Raw genomic sequence first — 21,045 nt, 5'->3', positions numbered from 1 at the left:
GCAAATTAATTACATACTCTTCTAGAGACTTGGAGAAAGAGACAGATGACTCAAATACAGTATCAATTAATCACTTACCTTCCTAAACAAAATAAATAATTACTACTACTACTACATGCTAAAGAATGAGGGAAAAAGAGAGAGGACTTGACAGTTGACAAGTTGACATGTTTAAGGTGAGGACAAGTGAGAGGTCGAATGTCCAAGTTGGGTGAGGTGAGGGGAGCAGGAAAGAAAGAAGCCTGGCAGCAGACCCCTCACCAAACCTCCCTGGAAAACACGCCGCGTTAGACTAATCCAGAGCCCTACAGCTCACCCATCATTGGTGTGCACGGAAAGTGAAGGAAAGCCGCAGGAAGCGAGAAGAGGGAGGGAGGGAAGAATCAGCCGCGGACAGCTCTCCCACACCCTCCCCTCCTCGTCTCTCAGCCAGCAGTATTAATCCCCTCCTTCCCCTTCCCTCCCTTGAAGCACACATGAGCCGCTCTGATTCTTCTTCAAGCTCGGCCTCGGCGTAGGACAGGCCCTCCTCACCTTCCGCCGCCACCAAACGCTTCTTGGTGGGACAAGCAAGGAATTGCCGGAAAAGCCTCTTCCCTGCCCCCCGTTCTCTTCTTCTTTAACTAGCCTTGGCGATTGCCTAGCGGTTCACAAGGGCGGAGCCGGACGGAGAGGTGCTGGGGATCGAGAGGATGATGGCGGGGCGGGTCTTGGTTGCCATTGCGGTTCTTGCGGCGGCGGCGGCGCTGTTTGTTGCGGCGGAGGCCCAGCAGGCGCCGGCGCAGCAGGGCCACCAGACAGAGAGGATCTCAGGTGAGGGCAGGGCCTTGTCTTGACTATTGACTTGATACCCATAATCTTTGTCAGTTGTTTTTTTCGAATTAAGGGGTTTCCCCCCAATCTTGTCAGTTTGTGCAACTCGAACTGCTTGATTTCTCTAGCTGTTTCGTCTCCTGCATCTAGGACGCTGCTAAAGACAGCATTTTTGGCATCCTATATCAGGGAATTTTCATATTTGATTGCTTGTGGTTAGACTTCCCCAGCCTGAATTCTCAGGTCCCTGTTCAGAATCAGATGCAACTGGATTATACAGAGAGGTTGAATGGGGTAGTTTCTATTGGCGTTCCACCTCCAAATTATTTGTCTAGTTTTTGGTTCAATTCAACCTAGTATCTTTTATTGAACATCCAGATGATATTAGCACCTCAGTTCATGTTGTCAAGACATGCACCTTGCTTAGGGCAATCATGATTCATGCCATTTAGCATAGAGTATTAGAGTTAGACCTTGCTTAATATACAATCCTTTCAATCAAAGTGCTATGTGACCCTGTTATCAAGCTTGGTATATTCTTTGCTCTGCTTTTGGGCAACACTCATAGATGTCTTCTGGTCAACAAAATGCAGGGAGTGCTGGTGATGTGCTGGACGATGACCCTGTTGGGAGGCTCAAGGTGTTTATCTATGATCTCCCTGGAAAATACAACAAGAAGCTGCTGAAGAAAGACCCTCGGTGCCTGAACCACATGTTCGCCGCGGAGATCTTCATGCACCGGTTCCTGCTGTCGAGCGCGGTTCGGACCACTAATCCTGAGGAAGCAGATTGGTTCTACACACCCGTGTATCCGACATGTGACCTGACGCCTTCGGGTCTCCCCTTGCCCTTCAAGTCTCCACGCATGATGCGGAGCGCGATTGAGCTGATCGCGACGAAATGGCCTTACTGGAATAGATCAGAGGGGGCAGATCATTTCTTTGTCACACCACATGACTTTGGCGCTTGCTTCCATTATCAGGTACAGACACATGAGCAAATCCTTGCTGTTTATTTGATTAACTGAATACTACTGTAGATGTTAAGCAGTTGTTCAGTACTGGAGTCCATGTGTTTTGAACAGCTGGGGCATATCTAATTGCAGCACAAAGCATGTGGACAGTGGGGCATCAAGATGCTAGTTTTTTTCATTTGCACTTATCAATGGGCAACTCTGACTTAAGTACTTCAGTCTGCAAATGCTCTGTCCTTCGTTTCAGATAATGATTTGCTTGCTTTTTCTGTATAAAAAAAGTCTGACTACTCTTTAGATTTACAGTTAGCTGTCCAATTGAAAATAACTACATGCCAATCTGCCATGTTTTTTTCTGACTGACACATTATCTCTGATGCTTATTCCAGCACAATTTTGTCCTTCTGTAACACGAGCTTCCTTTATTATTTCAGGAAGAGAAAGCAATTGGACGAGGAATCCTTCCCTTGCTTCAGCGTGCTACACTGGTTCAGACCTTTGGACAAAAGAACCATGTCTGCTTGAAGGAAGGCTCCATCACAATTCCGCCATTTGCGCCTCCGCAGAAAATGCAAAATCACCTTATTCCCGGAGAGACCCCTCGATCCATCTTCGTATACTTCCGTGGTCTGTTCTACGACACCGGCAATGATCCCGAGGGTGGATACTACGCAAGGTAAATTGCTGTCTGTCGAAAAATGCAATTAGTCCTATTGATCCTGCTATTCCCTCTTATTGCATTGTATTGCCGATCTGACATTCCTATGTATTCTGCAGAGGTGCTCGTGCATCTGTCTGGGAGAACTTCAAGAACAACCCGCTGTTCGACATCTCAACCGATCACCCACCGACGTACTACGAAGATATGCAGAGGTCTGTGTTCTGCCTATGCCCATTGGGCTGGGCTCCATGGAGCCCCAGGCTGGTGGAAGCCGTGGTTTTCGGCTGCATCCCGGTGATCATCGCAGACGACATCGTCCTCCCCTTCGCGGACGCCATCCCATGGGAGGAGATCGGCGTGTTTGTTCCCGAGGAGGACGTCCCAAGGCTGGACAGCATCCTGACATCCATTCCGACAGAGGACATACTGAGGAAGCAAAGGCTTCTCGCAAACCCTTCGATGAAGCAGGCCATGCTGTTCCCCCAGCCAGCTCAAGCAGGAGATGCATTCCATCAGATACTGAACGGGCTCGCTCGCAAGCTTCCGCATGGCGAAGATGTCTTCTTGAAGCCCGGCCAGGTCCGCCTGAACTGGACCGCTGGCCCGGTGGGTGACCTGAAGCCGTGGTAGCATCTCTCGCATCGCGGTTTGGAGATGTATAAAAACCTTTTTGAAAATAAACATTTTCAGACCTGATATACTTTGCGCCTTTATACCACCATGGTTGCACAGTGCTGACCATAAGTCAAATGTACATCTTTTTCATCTTCTTTGCTGATAGCTAGTATACCATAGAGCTTCATCTTTTCTTCTTCTTCTTCTTCTTCTTCTTCTTCTTCTTTTTCATTAGTTGATGAAAAATGTCAACCATTGTGCACTTTGTTGGTTATATGTGGATATCGTAATGGAAATTGCAAGATTTAAATCCTATCGACTGTCTGATGGTATGTCGACACTCGACACAGGCTTGCGATCTCCAATTCTCAAGCTTGCGTATACTTTGGTGGTTGACCCGGTCGATGATTTTCATTCCCCCTCTCTATTTCTTTTTTCTGCATCCATGATGAACAGTTTGGGAAAGAGTGAACTATACTGTAAGAAACTTTTTTTTTCAGAATTCTATTTTTTTGAATTGCTGTAAGAAACATTTGCTACTATCTCATTTTGGATCCTGTGAGGCTGATTGGTTGGAGGCTTGAGAGTACACTCTGCAGACTCCACAGTCCACACCCGTCTTAATGGGCCTGGGTGAACGTTATCCACAAATGCTAGGGCAAGCCCATTTCCATCCTCCTCGGCCTTTGCTAGATAACCACCAGGCCTAGCACCGAGCATCACCGAATCCGCTGTTTTCCCCTCTTCTTCCCCACTCCCCAGTCTGCTCTTCCGACCCAGGTCCGCGCTGCAGATCCGCCGCCTTCGTCCGTCGAGCACAGGAGGTAAATCGCTTCCGCCACTGGGTCCTAGCTCGCATCCACCGTGTGCTAGATCTCCCCATTCTTGCTCTGTTTTGATTAGGCGCCACGGGGGAGCTCTGAAACAGAGTGACTGCCAATTTCTGCAGGACCTTGGAACCATGGCGACCATGACCAGCGAACAAATGGGGCCACCAGGTTCAGCATCGCCGACTAACCATCAGCCCTTGGCGCTTGCTCAGGTCAGTTCAATTTTCACCACTCTCAATCTCTCATGTCTAGCATGTACAGAGAGCTGGACTGAACGTGTTCGTTTGGAAAAACAATACTCCCTCCGTTCCCTTTTAGAGATTTCAATATGGACTACATATGGAGCAAAATGAGTGAATATACACTCTAAACTATGTCTATATACGAATTTCGTATGTAGTCCATATTGAAATCTCTAGAAAGATTTTGGATGTAGTCCATATTGAAATTTCTAGAAAGACTTATATTTAGGAACGGGGGAGTACTGTACTATGCTTGGTACTCCCTCGGTTCCTAAATATAAGTCTTTGTAGAGATTCCACTATGGACCACATACGGATATATATAGATGCATTTTAGAGCGTAGATTCACTCATTTTGCTCCTTATGTGGTCCATAGTAAAATCTTTACAAAGACTTATATTTAGGAACGGAGGGAGTAGTATATTCTGGCTAGATAATACCATGCCCTCATGCGGCATTCTAGGTCGACTACAGTACAGATGATATATTTTCCTGGACAAAAGAAGCATGATGCATAGATAGATTCGCCTTTACCTTGATATACACAGTATGTGTTTGCTCTGCGTCATGCCACTCACTGCTCATTTTAAGTATGACATCATTCTTTGTTCCAGTCCTGCACTGATACCACCATATTGGGGTTCTGAACATTACAGGATGATTCAACGATCATCAGAATTCCCTTCAGAGCCATACTTGGTTTCGTGTTAGCAGAGCTGGGAATCCCAGAGGCCGAATACCGTCGCGAGATATTCTACGGAAACAAGATCTGCGTCACCGTGCTCTTCGACGCCTCTACGATCAAAGGAGCCCCCACCCATATGTCGATATCCGGAACATATTCCACGGACGATGAAGTGGCAGAGGACACAGCTGCTCTTAAAGCCATTGAGTCCTTAGAAACCACAGCCAATGTGGTGATCAGGGACTACAGTTACGACAAACTGAAACGGCTGGAGGAAGAATCTGAGCGCCTGATGGAGCAGTTGGAAGAAGCAAATTATTGCATATCCAAGCTTGTTAGGGGCTGGCTGCTTGCTGTCAGATGTGTCTGTTCATTCTCTCATAGTCTTAAGCTACTCCTGGGCAAAGTATCATGGATGAGATTATGAATGCGGCTCTTCTCAGTGTCGAAGAAGTGGCTCGTTGACTAAGATCTGTAGGCATGCGATGAGATAACTTCCGGAGAAGATCAAAAGCTGCTCTTAGGAAAAGACCCGTTGTATCATGAATGCTAAGTCATATGTAAATTATTGTACTAAGTGATCGTGCTAAAATCGTACTAAAACTGCCATTTTGCTTACCAAGTGGTGTTTTCCTTGCACCCCATGTGAAATTTGCTCTGCGTAGTTTCAACTCCTATGGAGTTTATCTACATCAGATGTGTTGAATGAGTCGGTTGTGAGAGACCTTTTGTTGAATTGTCAGTATCAAGTACAGGTGTTTCCCATGGCAAAACGGACTACACATGTGCTGGTTGAATACTGTCATGTACCAGTGCCACCAGGCACATTATCTGCCCAGATATATATTCACAGAGCATTTAGAAAGGCCATATACTGTTATTGCTAGCCATCAAACCTTCGCTTTTGAGAAATGACATTCAGACTAGGGTTTTTACAACAAATCTGTTTGAATCTTTGAGAAATGACGGATTTTTAAGGAGGGACATAGGGGAGAGAATACATCCCTGTGCCGGTTATCTCCCAGATTAAGGACTCTAAAAATCTGTCTATTGTCTTTATTCCAACAATACAATTGACCTGAAAGTGAGGTGCCTATAGATATATATGGACAAAATTATAAATTGTCACCTTATATATTTCGTCCATGTCTTCATGTGTTATTCTAACGGCCTCAATTTCTTTAAATCTTCATTTGAAGTGTCATCTTCATTTCTCGTATGTTGATGACACCTCATGTTTGATCATGCTCCAATCCATGTCTTTTTTATACAGGTCTTTTATTTCTTAATAATAGAAATTTTTATGCGTAGCCGAAGTATTTGTCTATCATATTACAACATTATATATTGTAAATTCAACTGAACGGATGGCTCGAAACCACATGAGCAAGAGACAAATCATAATATAACTATAGCCAGTGGTTAATTATAGTGAGGTACGACTGAATTTGTAATTTTCTGTTCCTCGAATTGTGACATGGATGTGCTTGTTCATTAGTCAACGCCCGAGAGAAGGAAAACGCTTTGTGAGAGAGGAAATGTGAACTGCTGTAAGAAGCATCGACACCATCAGCCACGATTTACAATTCGAGGAACAGAATCCAACTTTTCAGGAAATACAAAGTCGCAATTCGAGGAACAGAAATTTAGCACAATTCTGAAATCTAACTTGGATTTCCTGAAATGTTCGATGTGGGCTATGTCCATTTATTTTGTTATATATTTTCAGATTCAGAAGAGTCTTTGGCATAGGTTAGGTGGGTGTGCGTGTTGCGCCAGAATTTTGCAGTCCGGCCGCAACAGATGCTACTGGTGGCAGTGTTCTGAGATTCGTCAGCGTGAGAGTTAACTTCAACAGTAATATATAGTCAAATCAGCAAATTTACCTATGTGACAATGAGTTAATGAGGAGAGAGGTAATTTGAATAACTTAGCTAGTTACCATAACATAACATATTTCAATACAATTTGAGTCTATAACCTACTTAATAATGAAGCTTTGCATGATATCACACTTTTGTTATTATAACTATGAAGATAGTAACATCGGCTAGGGTCATGTTATGTTACCAGTGTAAGAGCATCTCTAACAGACTCCTTAAAAGATCCTAACCATACATACGATGATAGCCTATACATATATTCAACAGTGTTAAATGCCTGCCAGATGCTGCTCAACTCAAGAACCACAATAGTTGGACACCTCAATCACAATTATTAGATAAAGCTTAGGGCACCAAGTAAAGCAGAAGATATCTTGTTAGCTGTTGTGAAAGCTACATGTATGCACACTGAAATTAGTGATTAGCGAAATAGAGGATTCTTCATTAACGCCTATATTACTGGTTAACTGAGCATATGGATCACGTACTCATCAATCTATTATTGATGCAACTTTGGCAACCTATTTTGCGGCATACAAAATGGCAACTCATGATTCACTACTGTAGTGCTACAAGCACTTGGCATTGCAAGTTGCACTTTCTGGCTTTGAACAATATCTTTCCTATCCAAGATAAAGCTTTTGAGCAGCACAAACCAAATTACCATCAGATGCCAGAGCTTAGGGATGTAAATGGCGCAATAAATGGTGAGCTTGATAGTTCATTTTTCCCGGAAAAAATACTTTATTGAACTGTTAGACCGATAAGCAGGACTCAGTTTACATCCCTACCAGAGCTACCTAATGGAACATGAGAGCCACAAGGTGCTAAATCTCTCTTTGTCAAAGTAGTTTGGAGATTTTAATTATTTATTTGTTTCCAGGATCTATTCTTATATGCCAAAAACTGGCAATGCATACCTTATTTTAATGTTTATAATTAATCAGACTTGAAAGTTTTTGCTTCGATGATAAGAAAATCACTGAGCCAAGAAATGTCATCATCATTAATCAGACTTATTTGATACATTGTTTCCTTGCTACATATGGCATGCTCCAACTTATTTGATTCGTACAATATTTACTTACTGTATCTGGCAAGGCAACACCTTCCTCTAAGTCACAAGAAGCAAATGAACAATTCAAAGTCAGGGTTAAGATCTTGAACAAATGCACCATGTACTGAGTTTGACTTGACAGCAACAAGGCTTCGGATTATGACCAGTTCATTCTTGGTCTGCGGTAATTCTCAGACTCAGGCTGATGTCCATACCATTGTAGGCGAGAGGTGCGTACATCCATGTCTCGTCAGAGCTCAAGACCTGTTCGGAACAAGGGAAGATCAGAATAATACTCCATGTTTGAAATAAATTTCTTGTATCCTCCTTCTCAAATCATATAGAAAAAAGCACAGAGGATTAAGCAATTTCCCCCCTTTTGCCAAATTTAAATCCTTTTATATTAACTGGGGGGTTCTATGGATCGTTTTGGTATTCTGTTCAAATCTGAAGCTCCAAAGAACATATCCCCACATCCAAACAACCTCCCAACGTGTTATATATATATACTCCCTCTGTTTCTAAATATAAGTCTTTTTAGAGATTCAATATGAACTACATACGGATGTATGTATATAGACATACTTTAAAGTGTTGATTCACTCATTTTTCTCCGTATGTAGTCCATATTGGAATCTCTAAAAAGACTTATACTTAGGAACAGAGGGAGTATGTTGAATTTTGGAAATACGGTGGTAGTGTGGCACCTGCACAAACATTCTGAATTGTCCATGCAAACTTTTGTTGTAACGGTTTGATGAATTCGGTGTTACATTTTTCCAGGAATGGCGAACGGCTTAACTGGAACATAAACAAGTACTACCTTTATTTGCAGCTGCAGAAACTTGACATACTGGACTGCTTCCTCCAACATTGTGCTAATGTCAACCTGGAAACGCATAAAATTGCCGTGTTAGATGGACTCTTGATTATTCAGTAAGTGAATCACTAACCAATCAGTGAGAGCTTACTTTGGTTCCATTCGGAATCAGGCGCTGCAGTACTCTCAATTTCTCGTTGATCCTCTCTCTTCTCCTCTGTAAGAAGCATCACAAATACCGTCAGAGAACAGAAATATTCGTATTCCATGATCAGAACAAGAGTAACATAACCGTGTCCTAACCTTTGCACAAAGAGACTGCAAATTCTTCGAAGGCCGCTTGCAACCTCTTGAATTGTCACCCTGGTTCGGAACAAAGGGTTCCTCAGATGCGCCAATCAAATCTTCTTCCGAACTGCAGCAGGACGAAGAGCTCTGATTGACAGTGTCACCATTGGTCTCGTTATCAGCTAGGCTTAAACACAGAGCACCTGATACCTGCAAACAATTGCATCAATCAGAATGTTAGAACAGTCAAAGGATTTATTTCAAGAGAGGATGCATAACGTAGCATTCACGATATCGTAGCCTTACCGAGGGAACTGTCCGGGATTTCTTGCTAGTTCTCTTGATCTGCTCATCCATATGGGATGTCCTCTTGTGACCAGTAACGGTCTGATGCCGGTGATCAAGGCATAGGTCCATGCCAGTGTTAACCATTGGCGTTGTGACAACATGGCTCTCCATGTCAAGAGGAAGGAACAAATTACTGTGCACTGTGCTAGCTGTAACACAAGAATTGGCACTGGTGTTTGGAGGGCAAAGGTTGACAGCAGCATCACTGTTGCTCCAGAACATGGACTGCAGGTGAGCAATCATCTCAGACTCCTCGCTCCTCCCATCGACCGAGCTCCAGATAGCTGCGCACTTCGCCTCCATTCTGTTGGACTAATGTCGATCGGAACCTTCTACTGCAATTTCTAAAACTTCTAAAATCTAGTGCAAGGACTGTGGTAATGTTGTCTTGTGAGTACAGAGCAGGTAGGGACATGTACATTTATACTACGTTCCCAGAGAATCTTTTCAGATATATATTTGACTGAGGTTACACCCTACTCTTAATTAGAGCAGAATGACAACTAAGCAGGGTACTAGTTTATGTCTTCGAGCAATGACCCATACCCCCAGGATCTTCAACATCAAAAACTAGAAAGATTGTGTTGGGAATCGTCTGCCCATTGAGCAATCTAAAGAGGCAATAATGTCATACTGATGCCTCCAGGGAATGCCAAGAGAACAATAATACCATAAGCTCATGGTTTAATACGAGAGAATGGCAACAATAATTGCCACCAAGTGATTCATATGATCGGTTATAAAGTTGCAAAATTCCACAAAACAAAAAATATCTATTAAATGATTAGGGGGTGGCCAGGACTAAGAAAATTTGGAGTGGACATAGTCATGGAGGAGAAGTGCTCGCAGATCATAAATGGAATATAGTAGATTAAGATAATATCAACTCACTTTGCAACTTCTTATTTCTCTTTGTGAGATAAAACTTTGAAACAGTTGATTCAATATGTAAGGGAAATTTGTTACATCATGTGATATACTGTTGCGTGAAGGCTATCTGTAATCCACATTTTGCGAGTACTTCAACTCTCACCTGTGCTTGCACTTTTACATGGCAACCTTGCCAGTTGCCGCTGCTGAAACCAACCCAAAAAACGTAGGAGCACTTTTTTTTTTTTAATGAAAATGCTATATTAAATAGTTTGGATGAAGTAATGAAGTCCCTTATTTCGAGTATTAGGACAGCTCAAGACGTGCTTGAATTCGTATCAAGTATGATAAACGCGTTTTGTGCAAGGGTCGGCATTCTAGCTGGTATTAATTAAGATGCAGAACGATTGGCAACTAGATTCAGAAATCAGAAGAGATTGCTTTGAATATGCACCTCCAAATGGGCCAAGTTCATTATTGCCTTCACAACATACAATCTCCAGTTTGGTAGTACCCATTGAAAGGATCACACGGAATATACCAAATACAATCATTTATTAAACCAACTGTGAATAATTTCAACCAATTATGAATAACTTGAATGAGAATAGAAGAAAAAAAGATTCGTGCAATACCTCTCTCATAAGGTTGCATAGTGGAAAAGAGATCATAACTGCTGCATATGGAACTGGAAAACAGTACCGGAGAAGCTAATAATAATGCAATTGCCAACTTGCTTCGCCTTAGACTACCCACAGTGGGAGTAACATAGATAGTAACATCACACATATCTAGATAAAATAGATGATGTGGCAAGCAATAAATGAAGAAAGAGAGGCATGTGGTAACATAGCTAGTTACTACTAGTATGAGTAACATCACACATATCAATACAAGATGAGTCTATAGCCTAATAAATGAAGCGTTGCATGTTACCACGCATATGTTACTCCCCACTCTATGTTACTACCCATTATGGCTAGTCTATAAGATGCAGCTCGTAATGCGAGCAAGCTATGCAAATAACACTGAAGTCATCCATTTTTATTTGTACTAGTATAATTTAACTGTATTAATTCAACTTTAAGTATGACCCTAGATAAGAGTTAATATCATTTCGACTTGCTAATTTGAGAAAAAGAAAACAACTACTCCCTCCGTTCACAAATATAAGATGCTCTTAACGTTTTTGCACTTCAGATGTACATAGACATGTCTTAGTGTGTCTGTCAACTCATATAAGATGCTCTCAACTTTTTGCGATTCAGATGTACATAAACATGTTTTAGTGTGTCTGTCCACTCATTTTAGTCCGCATGTAATCCATACTAAAATATCCCAAACATCCTATATTTATAAGGGAGGGAGTATTAAATTTCAATTGTACTGTACAAACAAAATGGATCGTAGCCCAGAACTACCGTACTCGTGTTGGAAATATTAGCACTTTTCCGACTAATTTAGTCCACGAGAAAACAGTAAACATGGCAAATACGGTATGCATCTCGTACCGATACTAAGCATGTGAGCACGTACAATACATAGAACCGAAACATCTATGAACGGCATATATATAGGTAGCACATGTACAAGTAAACGAGAGATGAACATATCATACAGTTGGCCAGACCAACGTGGTGACAGCAGCAGCAGCCTCGGCGTCGTCCGTGGCCTTCTTCTTGGCGGCGGCGTCTTCGACCATGGTGTCGATGCAGGGGAAGTAGTGGAAGCAGAGGCGGACGGAGAAGGATCAGGAGCAGCCGCGTCGAGACGCTCCCCAAAAACCTTATTGATGTTCTCCCGGGCAGGATCTCGAACGATAGGGTTCCGGAGGCACCTGCTCGCCCGACCAACCGTGCCCGCGGTCGTCGGGATAGGATCGCCAGAAGCGGCACAAAGAGAGGAACAGTAGATGACGGCTAGGGTTGTGCGAGAGGGAGTGAGTGAACTGAGTTAGGGTTCACTCCACTGCCCAGTGCCTTAATTCTTATATAAGCCGTCGGGTAGCTCGGTTCATTCCCGCAACCCGCGGCGCACGCGCGTCGTGACGAGGCGAGGCGAGGCGGGCGGCGAAGGAGGAGGAGCGCGTGTACAACTCCTATTCCCAAGCTCTCAATAGCAAGTGGTAGAGCAGTCCTTATAAAGAGGTCCCACTCTTCTTACTGTAGCATTATGGTACTAAACTTCCCACCAAACTTCCCACCACTTGTCGTGCACATGCATGGGCCTTAGAGATTAACTAGGGATTATTGTCTTATATGGGCCTAAGCCCATCTGTAATCCAACAATCCCCCACCAGATCTCGAGGCACATAAGTTTGTCAACTATTCCAAACACTGTTTGATTTAACAGAATTTTCAGTGGAGACTGTTAAGTTGAACTTCCACCTAGAGCAATAGGATTAGACTTCTTCACAACTGAACAATGGACTATGCCTTGAATTGTCAGTTTGGCGTGCAGAAGTTTCTCCTATTGTCAGCTGATACGTGATTGCCGAAGGCTAAACCCCACGGTTGGAGCTTATTAGTCATACTCCTTACCTTCTCATGAGCTTCCTAGAGATTCCCCAATCTCATAGACTGTGACCAGTACTCGGGCTCACATAGGTGTGTTCCTCCAAAGAATGCTCTGTAGGTCAGCATCTTGCTTACACAAGCTTTGGACCACATTAAGACAAAAATCAGCCTGCCTTACAGAATACGAGAGTATTATTGCATCTCCAACGGGGTGGGTTAATTAAGGATACTCTCCTTAGATGACTACTGAATTGTTTTCCCAGGTCCTAATTCACGGAATCTCCGATCACATAGGTTGGGTTACCCCCATGGAAACTTACATGGGTCTCATACCCATCTCCCTCGATGCATTTTCTATCACAATCCGTGATAGCCCTTTCGTAAAAGGGTCTGCCAGATTTTTAGCCGTCTGGATATAATCCAACGCTATCACTCTAGAGTTTCTTGATTTTCTAACAGATTTTAATCTTCTTCTTATGTGCTTTGTGGATTTCATATTGTCCTTTGAACTCTTAGCCTTGGCAATCATAGTTTGATTGTCACAGTCCATAAGGACAGCTGGGAGTGGTTTATCAACCACCAGCAAGTCCATCAAAAGCTTTCGAAGCCATTCTGCTTCAACGCATGATGTGTCTAATGATGTGAGTTCTGCTTCCATAGTCGATCTCGTTAAGATCGTCTGCTTGCAAGACTTCCAGGAAACAACACCACTACCAAGTGTGAAGACATATCCACTTGTGGCTTTCATCTCATCAGCATCAGATATCCAATTCGAATCACTATACCCCTCAAGTACCGTCGGGTACCCAGAATAGTGAATTCCATAGCACAGTATCTTGCAAATAACGAATCACTCGCTCAACAGCATGCCAATGCACATCTCCCGGATAGGAAACAAACCGGCTCAGTTTGCACACAACAAATGAGATGTCAGGACGGGTAGTGCAAGCTAGGTACACGAGTGAACCAACCACTTGAGAATATCTCAACTGATCCACAGCCATGACTTCGAACTTTCGAATCCGCACGCTAGGATCATATGGTGTTGCAGAAGGTTTGATGTCCGAATATCCAAAATGGCTCAAAATCTTCTCAATGTAGTGGGATTGCAAAAGTGTAATTCCACCCTCAGTATTTCTCAGTAGCTTGATGTTCAAGATAACATCAGCCACGCCCATGTCTTTCATCTCAAAGTTATGAGATAGAAAAGCCTTGACCTCCTCAATGACTTTGAGGTGGGTCCAAAATATCAGTATGTCATCGACATACAGACAAAGTATAACTCCTTCGCCACCACCATAGCGATAGTATACACATTTGTCAGCTTCGTTAACAACAAAGCCAACAAATGTCAAAGTTGTATTAAACTTTTCATGCAATTGCTTAGGCACTTGTTTCAGACCATACAAAGATTTCACTAGCTTGCACACCTTTCTTTCCTGACCATTTACTACAAAGCCATCTGGATGTTGCATGTAAATTTCCTCGTCTAGCTCTCCGTTAAGGAAAGCCGTCTTAACGTCCATCTGATGAACGAGAAGACCATGCGAGGCAGCCAATGCGAGTAATACTCGAATGGTTGTCAGTCTAGCCACAGGTAAGTATCGAAGAAATCTTCTTCTTCTTTCTGGGTATAACCCTTGGCCACAAGCCTAGCCTTGTACTTTTCAACAGTACCATCGGGCCTAAACACCCACTTACATCCCAATGTTTGGCAACCATAAGGACGATCAGTGATCTCCCATGTCCTGTTAGCCAAGATGGAATCCATCTCGCTACGGACCGCATCCTTCTAGTAGTCAGCATCCGGAGATGCATAGGCTTCTGAGATGGAACTGGGAGTGTCATCATCCACGAGGTACAAGAGGAAATCATCACCAAAAGACTTTGCAGTCCTCTGTCTCTTGCTCCTAACAGGAGCTTCCTCGTCATCCTCCGTGGAACTTTCCTCACTTTTGTGTTCATAGTATTCCATCGGAATGGCAGGTTCAGCAGTCTCATCATATTCCAGTCTATAAGTGCTTTGCATATCTCTCATGGGGAAAATATCCTCAAAGAATGTAGCATCCTTAGACTCTATAATCATACCGACCTTCTGGTCAGGTACCTCGGATTTCACTACTAGAAATCTATAGCCAACGCTATTCTTAGCGTAGTCCAAATTAACGCAGTCCACGGTCTTTGGTCCAAGCTTGCGCTTTTTGGGGATCGACACATTGACTTTCTCCAAATAGCCCCAAGTACACAAGTAAGAGAGTGTAGTTCTTTTCTTTTTCCATTGCCCATAGGGAGTAGTCTCATTATCATGTATGGGAACTTTATTCAGGACATGACATGATGTCAATACAACCTCTCCCACCATGCCTTGGATAAACCCGGTGTATCTAACATGGCGTTAATCAAATCTGTTAGAGTATGGTTTTTCCGTTCGACCACCCCATTTGACTGGGGTGAATAGGGACGCGTCCTCTCATGAATAATACCATGTTCCGCACAGAATAAATCGAACTCACTAGAAAAGTACTCTCCACCACGATCAGACCAGACTCTTTTTATTTTCTTCTCAAGTTGGTTCTCAACTTCACCCTTATAGATTTTAAAGTAGTGTAGAGCCTCATCATTTGTATTTAACAAAGACACATAACAAAATCTAGTGGAATCATCAATTAAAGTCATGAAGTATCTCTTTCCACCTTTAGTCAACACACCATTAATCTTGCAGAGATCTGAATGTATGAGCTCTAATGGTGCCAGGTGTCTCTCCTTCGCAGGCTTGTGAGGCTTACGAGGTTGCTTTGCTTGCACATGGAACTTAGAGCCTTTGGCTAAAGTGAAACTCGGGATTAGATCCATCTTAGCTAGCCGCATCATACAACCGGAACTTATGTGACAAAGACGTGAATGCCAAACCTCAGATCCGTTCACATTAGAATGAATTTGGTTCATGACTTTATTACAGAAATCCTCCAGGGAAAGGCGGAACAAACCACCACAATCATATCCTTTTCTAATAAACAGTCCATACCGAGATACGACTACTTTATTGGACTCAAATACTAACTTAAACCCTTCTTTACATAGAAGGGAGCCACTAACGAGATTATTCTTCATAGTGGGGACGTGCTACACGTTCTTCAATTTCATGATCTTTCCCGAAGTAAACTTCAAATCTACCATGCCAACACCATGAACAGAAGCATGCGAGCCATTCCCCATCAGGACAGAACAATCTCGTGCGACTTGGTAAGAAGAAAACAAAGACACATCAGCACACACATGAATATTGGCCCCAGTATCAACCCACCAATTGGTGGACTGAAAAACTGAAAGTACGGTAAACAGATTACCATACCCAGATGCCCCATCATTGTTGCTCAGAGTGACATTGACAGACTTGGAGTCTTGTCCTGGCTTCTTGTACTTGTTTGCTCAGTGTTCCTATGAACCACAGGTAAAGCGACCATCTCTCTTTTTGTCTTTCTTCTTACCCTTCTTCTTGAAGGTAGTATTCTACTGGACAGAGTTCTTTCACTTGAACTTGTGGAAATTCTTCTGCACCACATTGGCGCTAGAAGAACCCTCTGCCCCTTTCACGTGTGAGTCCTTTGCTCTTGAGTTCCGCTCAACACTTAGATGACCAATGACATCCTCAACAAATAATTCACGTCTCAAGTGCTTGAGAGAAGTAGCAAAGTTCCTCCATCCAGGAGGAAGTTTTGCAATGATGCAACCCGCGACAAACTTGTCCGGTAACTCACACTTCAGGAGCTCCAGATCCTTAGCGATGTGTTGTATCTCATGGGCCTGGTCCAATACAGAACAATTATCCACCATTTTGTAATCATGGAACTGCTCCATAGCATACAACTCGCTTCCAACATCGGTTGCGCCGAACTTAGCTTCGAGCGCATCCCGCAAATTCTTGGCAACACGCATACGGAGATATGCGTCAACTAGCTTGTCTCCTATCACAGTAAGAACAACTCCCACAAAGATGGTGGATGCCTCCCTAAACGTATTCTCTTGTTCAGGAGCAATCGTTACCGTGGGAGACACACCACCAACCCAGAACACGTTCATTGCTGTGAGCCACCAGGCAGTCCTAGTCTGCCAACGCTTAAAATGCGTCCCGGTAAACTTTTCTGGTTTCAGAGTAGTGGCGAAGCCATGAGTCGAAAGGTGCCTCAAATAAGGTTTTTGGATTGTTAGAAATATTAGCACTTTTTGACTAATCTAGTCCACAAGAAAACAGTAAACATGGCAAATACGGTATGCATCTCGTACCGATACATAAGTATGTGAGCACGTACAGTATATAGAACCGAAACATCTATGAACAACATATATACGAGTAGCACATGTACAAGTAAACGAGGGATGAACATATCATATCCTCCGGTTGGCCAGGCCAACGCGATGGCAGCAGCAGCAGCCTCGATGTCGTTCGTGGCCTTCTTCTTGGCGGCAGCGTCTTCGACCATGGTATCGATGCAGGGGAAGTAGTGGAAGCAAAGGCGGACGGAGACTGATTGGGAGCAGCCGCGTCGAGACGCTCCCCAAAAACATTATTGCCGTTCTCCCGGGCAGGATCTCGAACGACAGGGTTCCGGAGGCACCTGCTCTCCCGACCAACCATGCATGCGGTCGTCGGGATGGGATCGCCGGAAGCAGCACATAGAGAGGAACAGTAGATGATGGCTAGGGTTATGCGAGAGGGAGTGAGTGATACGTCTCCAACGTATCTATAATTTTTTATTGTTCCATGCTATATTATATTCTGTTTTGGATGTTTAATGGGCTTTATTATACACTTTTATATTATTTTTGGGACTAACCTATTAACCAGAGGCCTAGCCCAAATTGCTGTTTTTTTTGCCTATTTCAGTGTTTCGCAGAAAAAGAATATCAAACGAAGTCCAAACGGAATGAAATCTTCGGGAACATGATTTTCGGAACAAACGTGATCCAGAGGACTTGGAGTCCATGTAAAGAAAGCAACAAGGAGAGCACGAGGAAGGGGGCGTGCCTACCCCCCTCCCAGGCACGCCCTCCACCCTCGTGGGGCCCACGTTGCTCCACCGACGTACTTCTTCCTCCTATATATACCTACGTACCCCCAAACCAACAGAAGCATCCACGAAAACATAATTCCACCGCCGCAACCTTCTATACCCGTGAGATCCCATCTTGGGGCCTTTTCCGGCGCTCCGCCAGAGGGGGCATTGATCACGGAGGGCTTCACTAGTAAAAAAAGACACATCCGTGACATTTTGGGCCGAACGAAAAAAAATTTTGTCATACATATGACACTTCTATGACGATAATTGTGACAAAACCCGGTATCATCATAGATGTGGTGGGCTCCTACTTCTATGACAAAAAATCATGACAGAAAATGGGCTTTTCGTCCTGGGCGGGCCGGAGACGCAGCTGCATGACATTCTTTGGGCCGTCCATGATGGAAAAAACCGTGGTAGAAGCGAGGGCGAGGAAAATTTTGGGAAGTTCCTGGTTACGGTGGGAGGTCGGGGGCCGAGCGATGCGCGTTTCTCTCGTACACGTACGCGCGTGTGTGCGAGGCGTTGGCTCTAACTGAACCCGGGCGAGGCGTTGGGATCTAACTGAACCCGAGCGATTGCACTGCAGGCTACGCGTTACTGAACCCTGAGCGATCGATCGATGGCTGTTAACTGAACCCGATCGAGCGATTCCTTCGCTACTGCTGCTAACTGAAAGCCGATCGATGCTGCCTCTGGGATGAACAGTGAGTGTTGCGGGGGGGGGGGGGTTGGATGAACAGTGAGCGATGGCGTTGCCTCTGGATGAACAGGACCCCATGGTGTGGAGGGCTGGATGAACAGTAGACGATGGAGGGGTGCCCGTGGAGGGGTGGTTGAACAGGACCCCGTGGTGTGGAGGGCTGGATAAACAGTAGATGGTGGAGGGGTGCCCATGGAGGGGTGGTTGAACAGTAGCCGGTGGAGTAGCGCACGGTGGAGGCTGGAGGGGATGAACAGGAGCCCGTGGAGGCTGGAGGAGGTCGACGGTGGAGATGAACAGTATCCCGTGGAGTCCCGTTTTGCGGTACGCCACACCCCTCCCGATGAACAGGACCCCCGTTTCGACCATAGGAGGTCCGTTTCGTCCGTTTTGCGGTACGCCACACCCCCCCGATCAACAGGACCCCCGTTTCGACCGTAGGAGGTTCGTTTCGTCCGTTTTGCGGTACGCCACACCCCCCGATCAACAGGACCCCCGTTTCGACCGTAGGAGGTTCGTTTCGTCCGTTTTGCGGTACGCCAGACCCCTCCTGATGAACAGGATCCCGTTTCGAACGTGGCCGGTCGAACACAAGGCCGTTTCCTCCATTCTGCGGTACGCCAGGCCTCGATTCCATTGCCTGTTCAGTCGAAGCCCTCCCGATGAACACGACCACGCATTCCGTTCCGACCTAGCCAGTTGGCTCCCACGCGTTCCGTTGCCTCCCGATGAACACGACGCATTCCGTTGCCTCCCCATGAACACGACGCATTCCGTTGCCTCCCCATGAACACGACGACGACGCTGTTTCTCCGTTCCGACCCAGCCATGTCAACGAGCCCTCGCCGTACGTATGCGCGAGTAGGCGTTCGAGACCCCGCCCGTATGTACACATACGTGGCCGTATTTTCTTTCTTGCACCCTGGTCGCTGTACGTACGTGTACATGCTACGTGTGCGCCTCTACTACGACACGTGCGCGCCTCTACATCCACCAGTATATATGTACGTACACGTTCATGACCAGAATGACAACGCTACGTATGCTTCGACCAGGTGGGTCCCGACTGTCAGGCACTTCCTTGCGTGCGAAGATGTAGCTGGTGGGTCCCAGCAGTCAGGGGGCGAATCGTTTTTTTTTTGCCCGGACGCACTTCCTTGCGTGCGAAGGTGTAGCTGGTGGGTCCCAGCAGACAGGGGGAAACGTTTTTTCGCAAAATACGGTGGCCCGTCCGGTGGGTCCCCGCTGTCAGGTAGAGGAATAATTATTTTGCGCGTAATAAGGAGGCACTTCCTTGCGCGGCCGTGGACCCAGCTGTCAGCGTCTCCACACACAGTACTCTTCCGATGGAAGTCGGTCGTTGACCACATTGACCACGCCGCGCCGAGAGCACCATGGCGGTGGACGACGGCGAGGCCTGGGAAAGGGACGACACGGAGGCAGGGAAGACTTGGCAGTTGTTTCCCACGCGGAGGGGAGTACGACTCTACGAGGGTTTACTGGTTCGTCTGCCGTCGCCGGAGAATAACAGCAGGTGTGGGTGAGTAGAGGGATGGCTAGGCCAGCGATGGGAGTACGGTGGGGCGGTGAGGCTTGCGCGGCAGCACAGCCGGCCGCGGGGAGGAGGGAGCAGGCAGTCCCGCCGGCGCTTGTTTGAGCGGCTGGAGCAGGAAGAGCAGAGATTGAAGAAGCACGACGGCCGTTGGATGGACATCCAACAGTCAGTGCTTGTGCGTCAACCTTTTTTTTAGGAAAGCCTCAAATCTGTGGAAAACAGTATACAACCCATCTGCCATTATTTCTAATAATTTACAGCCCATTTGCTAATTCTTAAGGTTTTTTTGGAGCCCATATTCTTTTTGTTAGCATTACAGCCCATATTGTGGCCACGGTTAAAAAATTATACGAAATTTTGCATATTTCGGTGGGGTCCGAACTGTTTTTAATCCCGAAATTTTGACTCACATTCAAACTGATTTTAAAAATAAATGTATATCAATATAAAATCCAACAAATTCTCCACGCATAAAAATTAATGTAATTTAAAATCTTGAAATGAAAAAAAAAGATATTTGAAACTAATTGCCGGTTTGATGTGTTTTAAAAATGTACAACCCATTTCTCATTACTGATGGGCCATTTTCTCGGCCAGCCGAATGTAAGCTCTCCTCGTCTTGAAAGATTTGCAGCCCAACAGGCCTGACAAAGCGACTTGCTTGGCAAATCACAAAAAAGCTGGGCTGTGGCCGTGGACCCAGCTGTCAGCCTCTCCACGTACAGTACTCTTCCGATGGAAGTCGTTCCTTGACCACGTTGACCACGCCGCGCGGAGAGCACCACGGCGGTGGACGACGGCGAGGCCTAGGAAGGGGACGACGCGGAGCCGGGGAAGACGCGGCAGTGGAAGCCCGCGCAGAGAGGAGTACGAGGGTTCACTGGTTCGGCTGCGGTGTGAGGCTGCCGTCGCCGCAGGGCCTGGCCAGCGGTGGGAATAGTAGGGGGCGGTGAGGCCTCTGCGGCAGCACAGCTGGTCACGAGAGGCAGGAGCATGCGGCACGACCGGCGCTGCTTTGGGCGGCTGGAGCAAGAAGACCAGAGGTTGAAGAAGCACTACGGCCGTTGGATGGACATCGTACGGTCACTGGAGCTAGAATCGTTCAGATTGACTAAGTTGACAAAGCCC

General features: G+C 45.3%; 3 protein-coding genes across 3 annotated transcripts; 2 read left to right on the top strand and 1 right to left on the bottom strand.

The window, feature by feature from the left end:
* The first annotated feature begins 312 nt into the window (after nt 1-312).
* LOC123080379 (probable glucuronosyltransferase Os01g0926700) lies at nt 313-3,375 on the top strand. Its single transcript, XM_044503287.1, has 4 exons — nt 313-813; nt 1,407-1,795; nt 2,221-2,462; nt 2,564-3,375. The coding sequence occupies exons 1-4, from the start codon at nt 693-695 to the stop codon at nt 3,075-3,077; spliced, it is 1,266 nt and encodes a 421-aa protein (XP_044359222.1). The 5' UTR covers nt 313-692; the 3' UTR covers nt 3,078-3,375.
* A 317-nt stretch (nt 3,376-3,692) lies between these two features.
* On the top strand, nt 3,693-5,461 carry LOC123080380 (uncharacterized). Its single transcript, XM_044503288.1, has 3 exons — nt 3,693-3,886; nt 4,012-4,104; nt 4,792-5,461. Exons 2-3 carry the CDS (start codon nt 4,024-4,026, stop codon nt 5,245-5,247), a joined length of 537 nt encoding a protein of 178 aa, XP_044359223.1. The 5' UTR covers nt 3,693-3,886; nt 4,012-4,023; the 3' UTR covers nt 5,248-5,461.
* Nucleotides 5,462-7,928: 2,467 nt separating this feature from the next.
* On the bottom strand, nt 7,929-9,519 carry LOC123075303 (transcription factor BHLH133-like). The gene is made up of 5 exons (XM_044497943.1): nt 9,175-9,519; nt 8,884-9,078; nt 8,732-8,797; nt 8,584-8,649; nt 7,929-8,024 (listed from the first exon to the last, which is right to left on the bottom strand). The coding sequence occupies exons 1-5, from the start codon at nt 9,517-9,519 to the stop codon at nt 7,929-7,931; spliced, it is 768 nt and encodes a 255-aa protein (XP_044353878.1).
* Between the last annotated feature and the right edge of the window lie 11,526 nt (nt 9,520-21,045).

Source organism: Triticum aestivum, chromosome 3D, assembly GCF_018294505.1.
Source record: "Triticum aestivum cultivar Chinese Spring chromosome 3D, IWGSC CS RefSeq v2.1, whole genome shotgun sequence".
NCBI classification, from domain to species: domain Eukaryota; kingdom Viridiplantae; phylum Streptophyta; class Magnoliopsida; order Poales; family Poaceae; genus Triticum; species Triticum aestivum.
The sequence above is the reverse complement of the archived record's forward strand: the minus strand, read 5'-3'. Positions and strand labels throughout refer to the sequence as shown.

Bases quoted from the DNA above. Each gene is read 5' to 3' on its own strand.
- LOC123080379 (XM_044503287.1), top strand. From the start codon at position 693: ATGATGGCGGGGCGGGTCTTGGTTGCCATTGCGGTTCTTGCGGCGGCG. The intron at 1,796-2,220 runs GTACAGACACAT...TTATTATTTCAG, and splicing joins GCGCTTGCTTCCATTATCAG to GAAGAGAAAGCAATTGGACG. The intron at 2,463-2,563 runs GTAAATTGCTGT...TGTATTCTGCAG, and splicing joins GAGGGTGGATACTACGCAAG to AGGTGCTCGTGCATCTGTCT.
- LOC123080380 (XM_044503288.1), top strand. From the start codon at position 4,024: ATGGCGACCATGACCAGCGAACAAATGGGGCCACCAGGTTCAGCATCG. The intron at 4,105-4,791 runs GTCAGTTCAATT...TGAACATTACAG, and splicing joins AGCCCTTGGCGCTTGCTCAG to GATGATTCAACGATCATCAG.
- LOC123075303 (XM_044497943.1), bottom strand. From the start codon at position 9,519: ATGGAGGCGAAGTGCGCAGCTATCTGGAGCTCGGTCGATGGGAGGAGC. The intron at 8,798-8,883 runs GTTAGGACACGG...TGCTTCTTACAG, and splicing joins TGCAGTCTCTTTGTGCAAAG to AGGAGAAGAGAGAGGATCAA. The intron at 8,650-8,731 runs GTAAGCTCTCAC...ATGCGTTTCCAG, and splicing joins TGATTCCGAATGGAACCAAA to GTTGACATTAGCACAATGTT.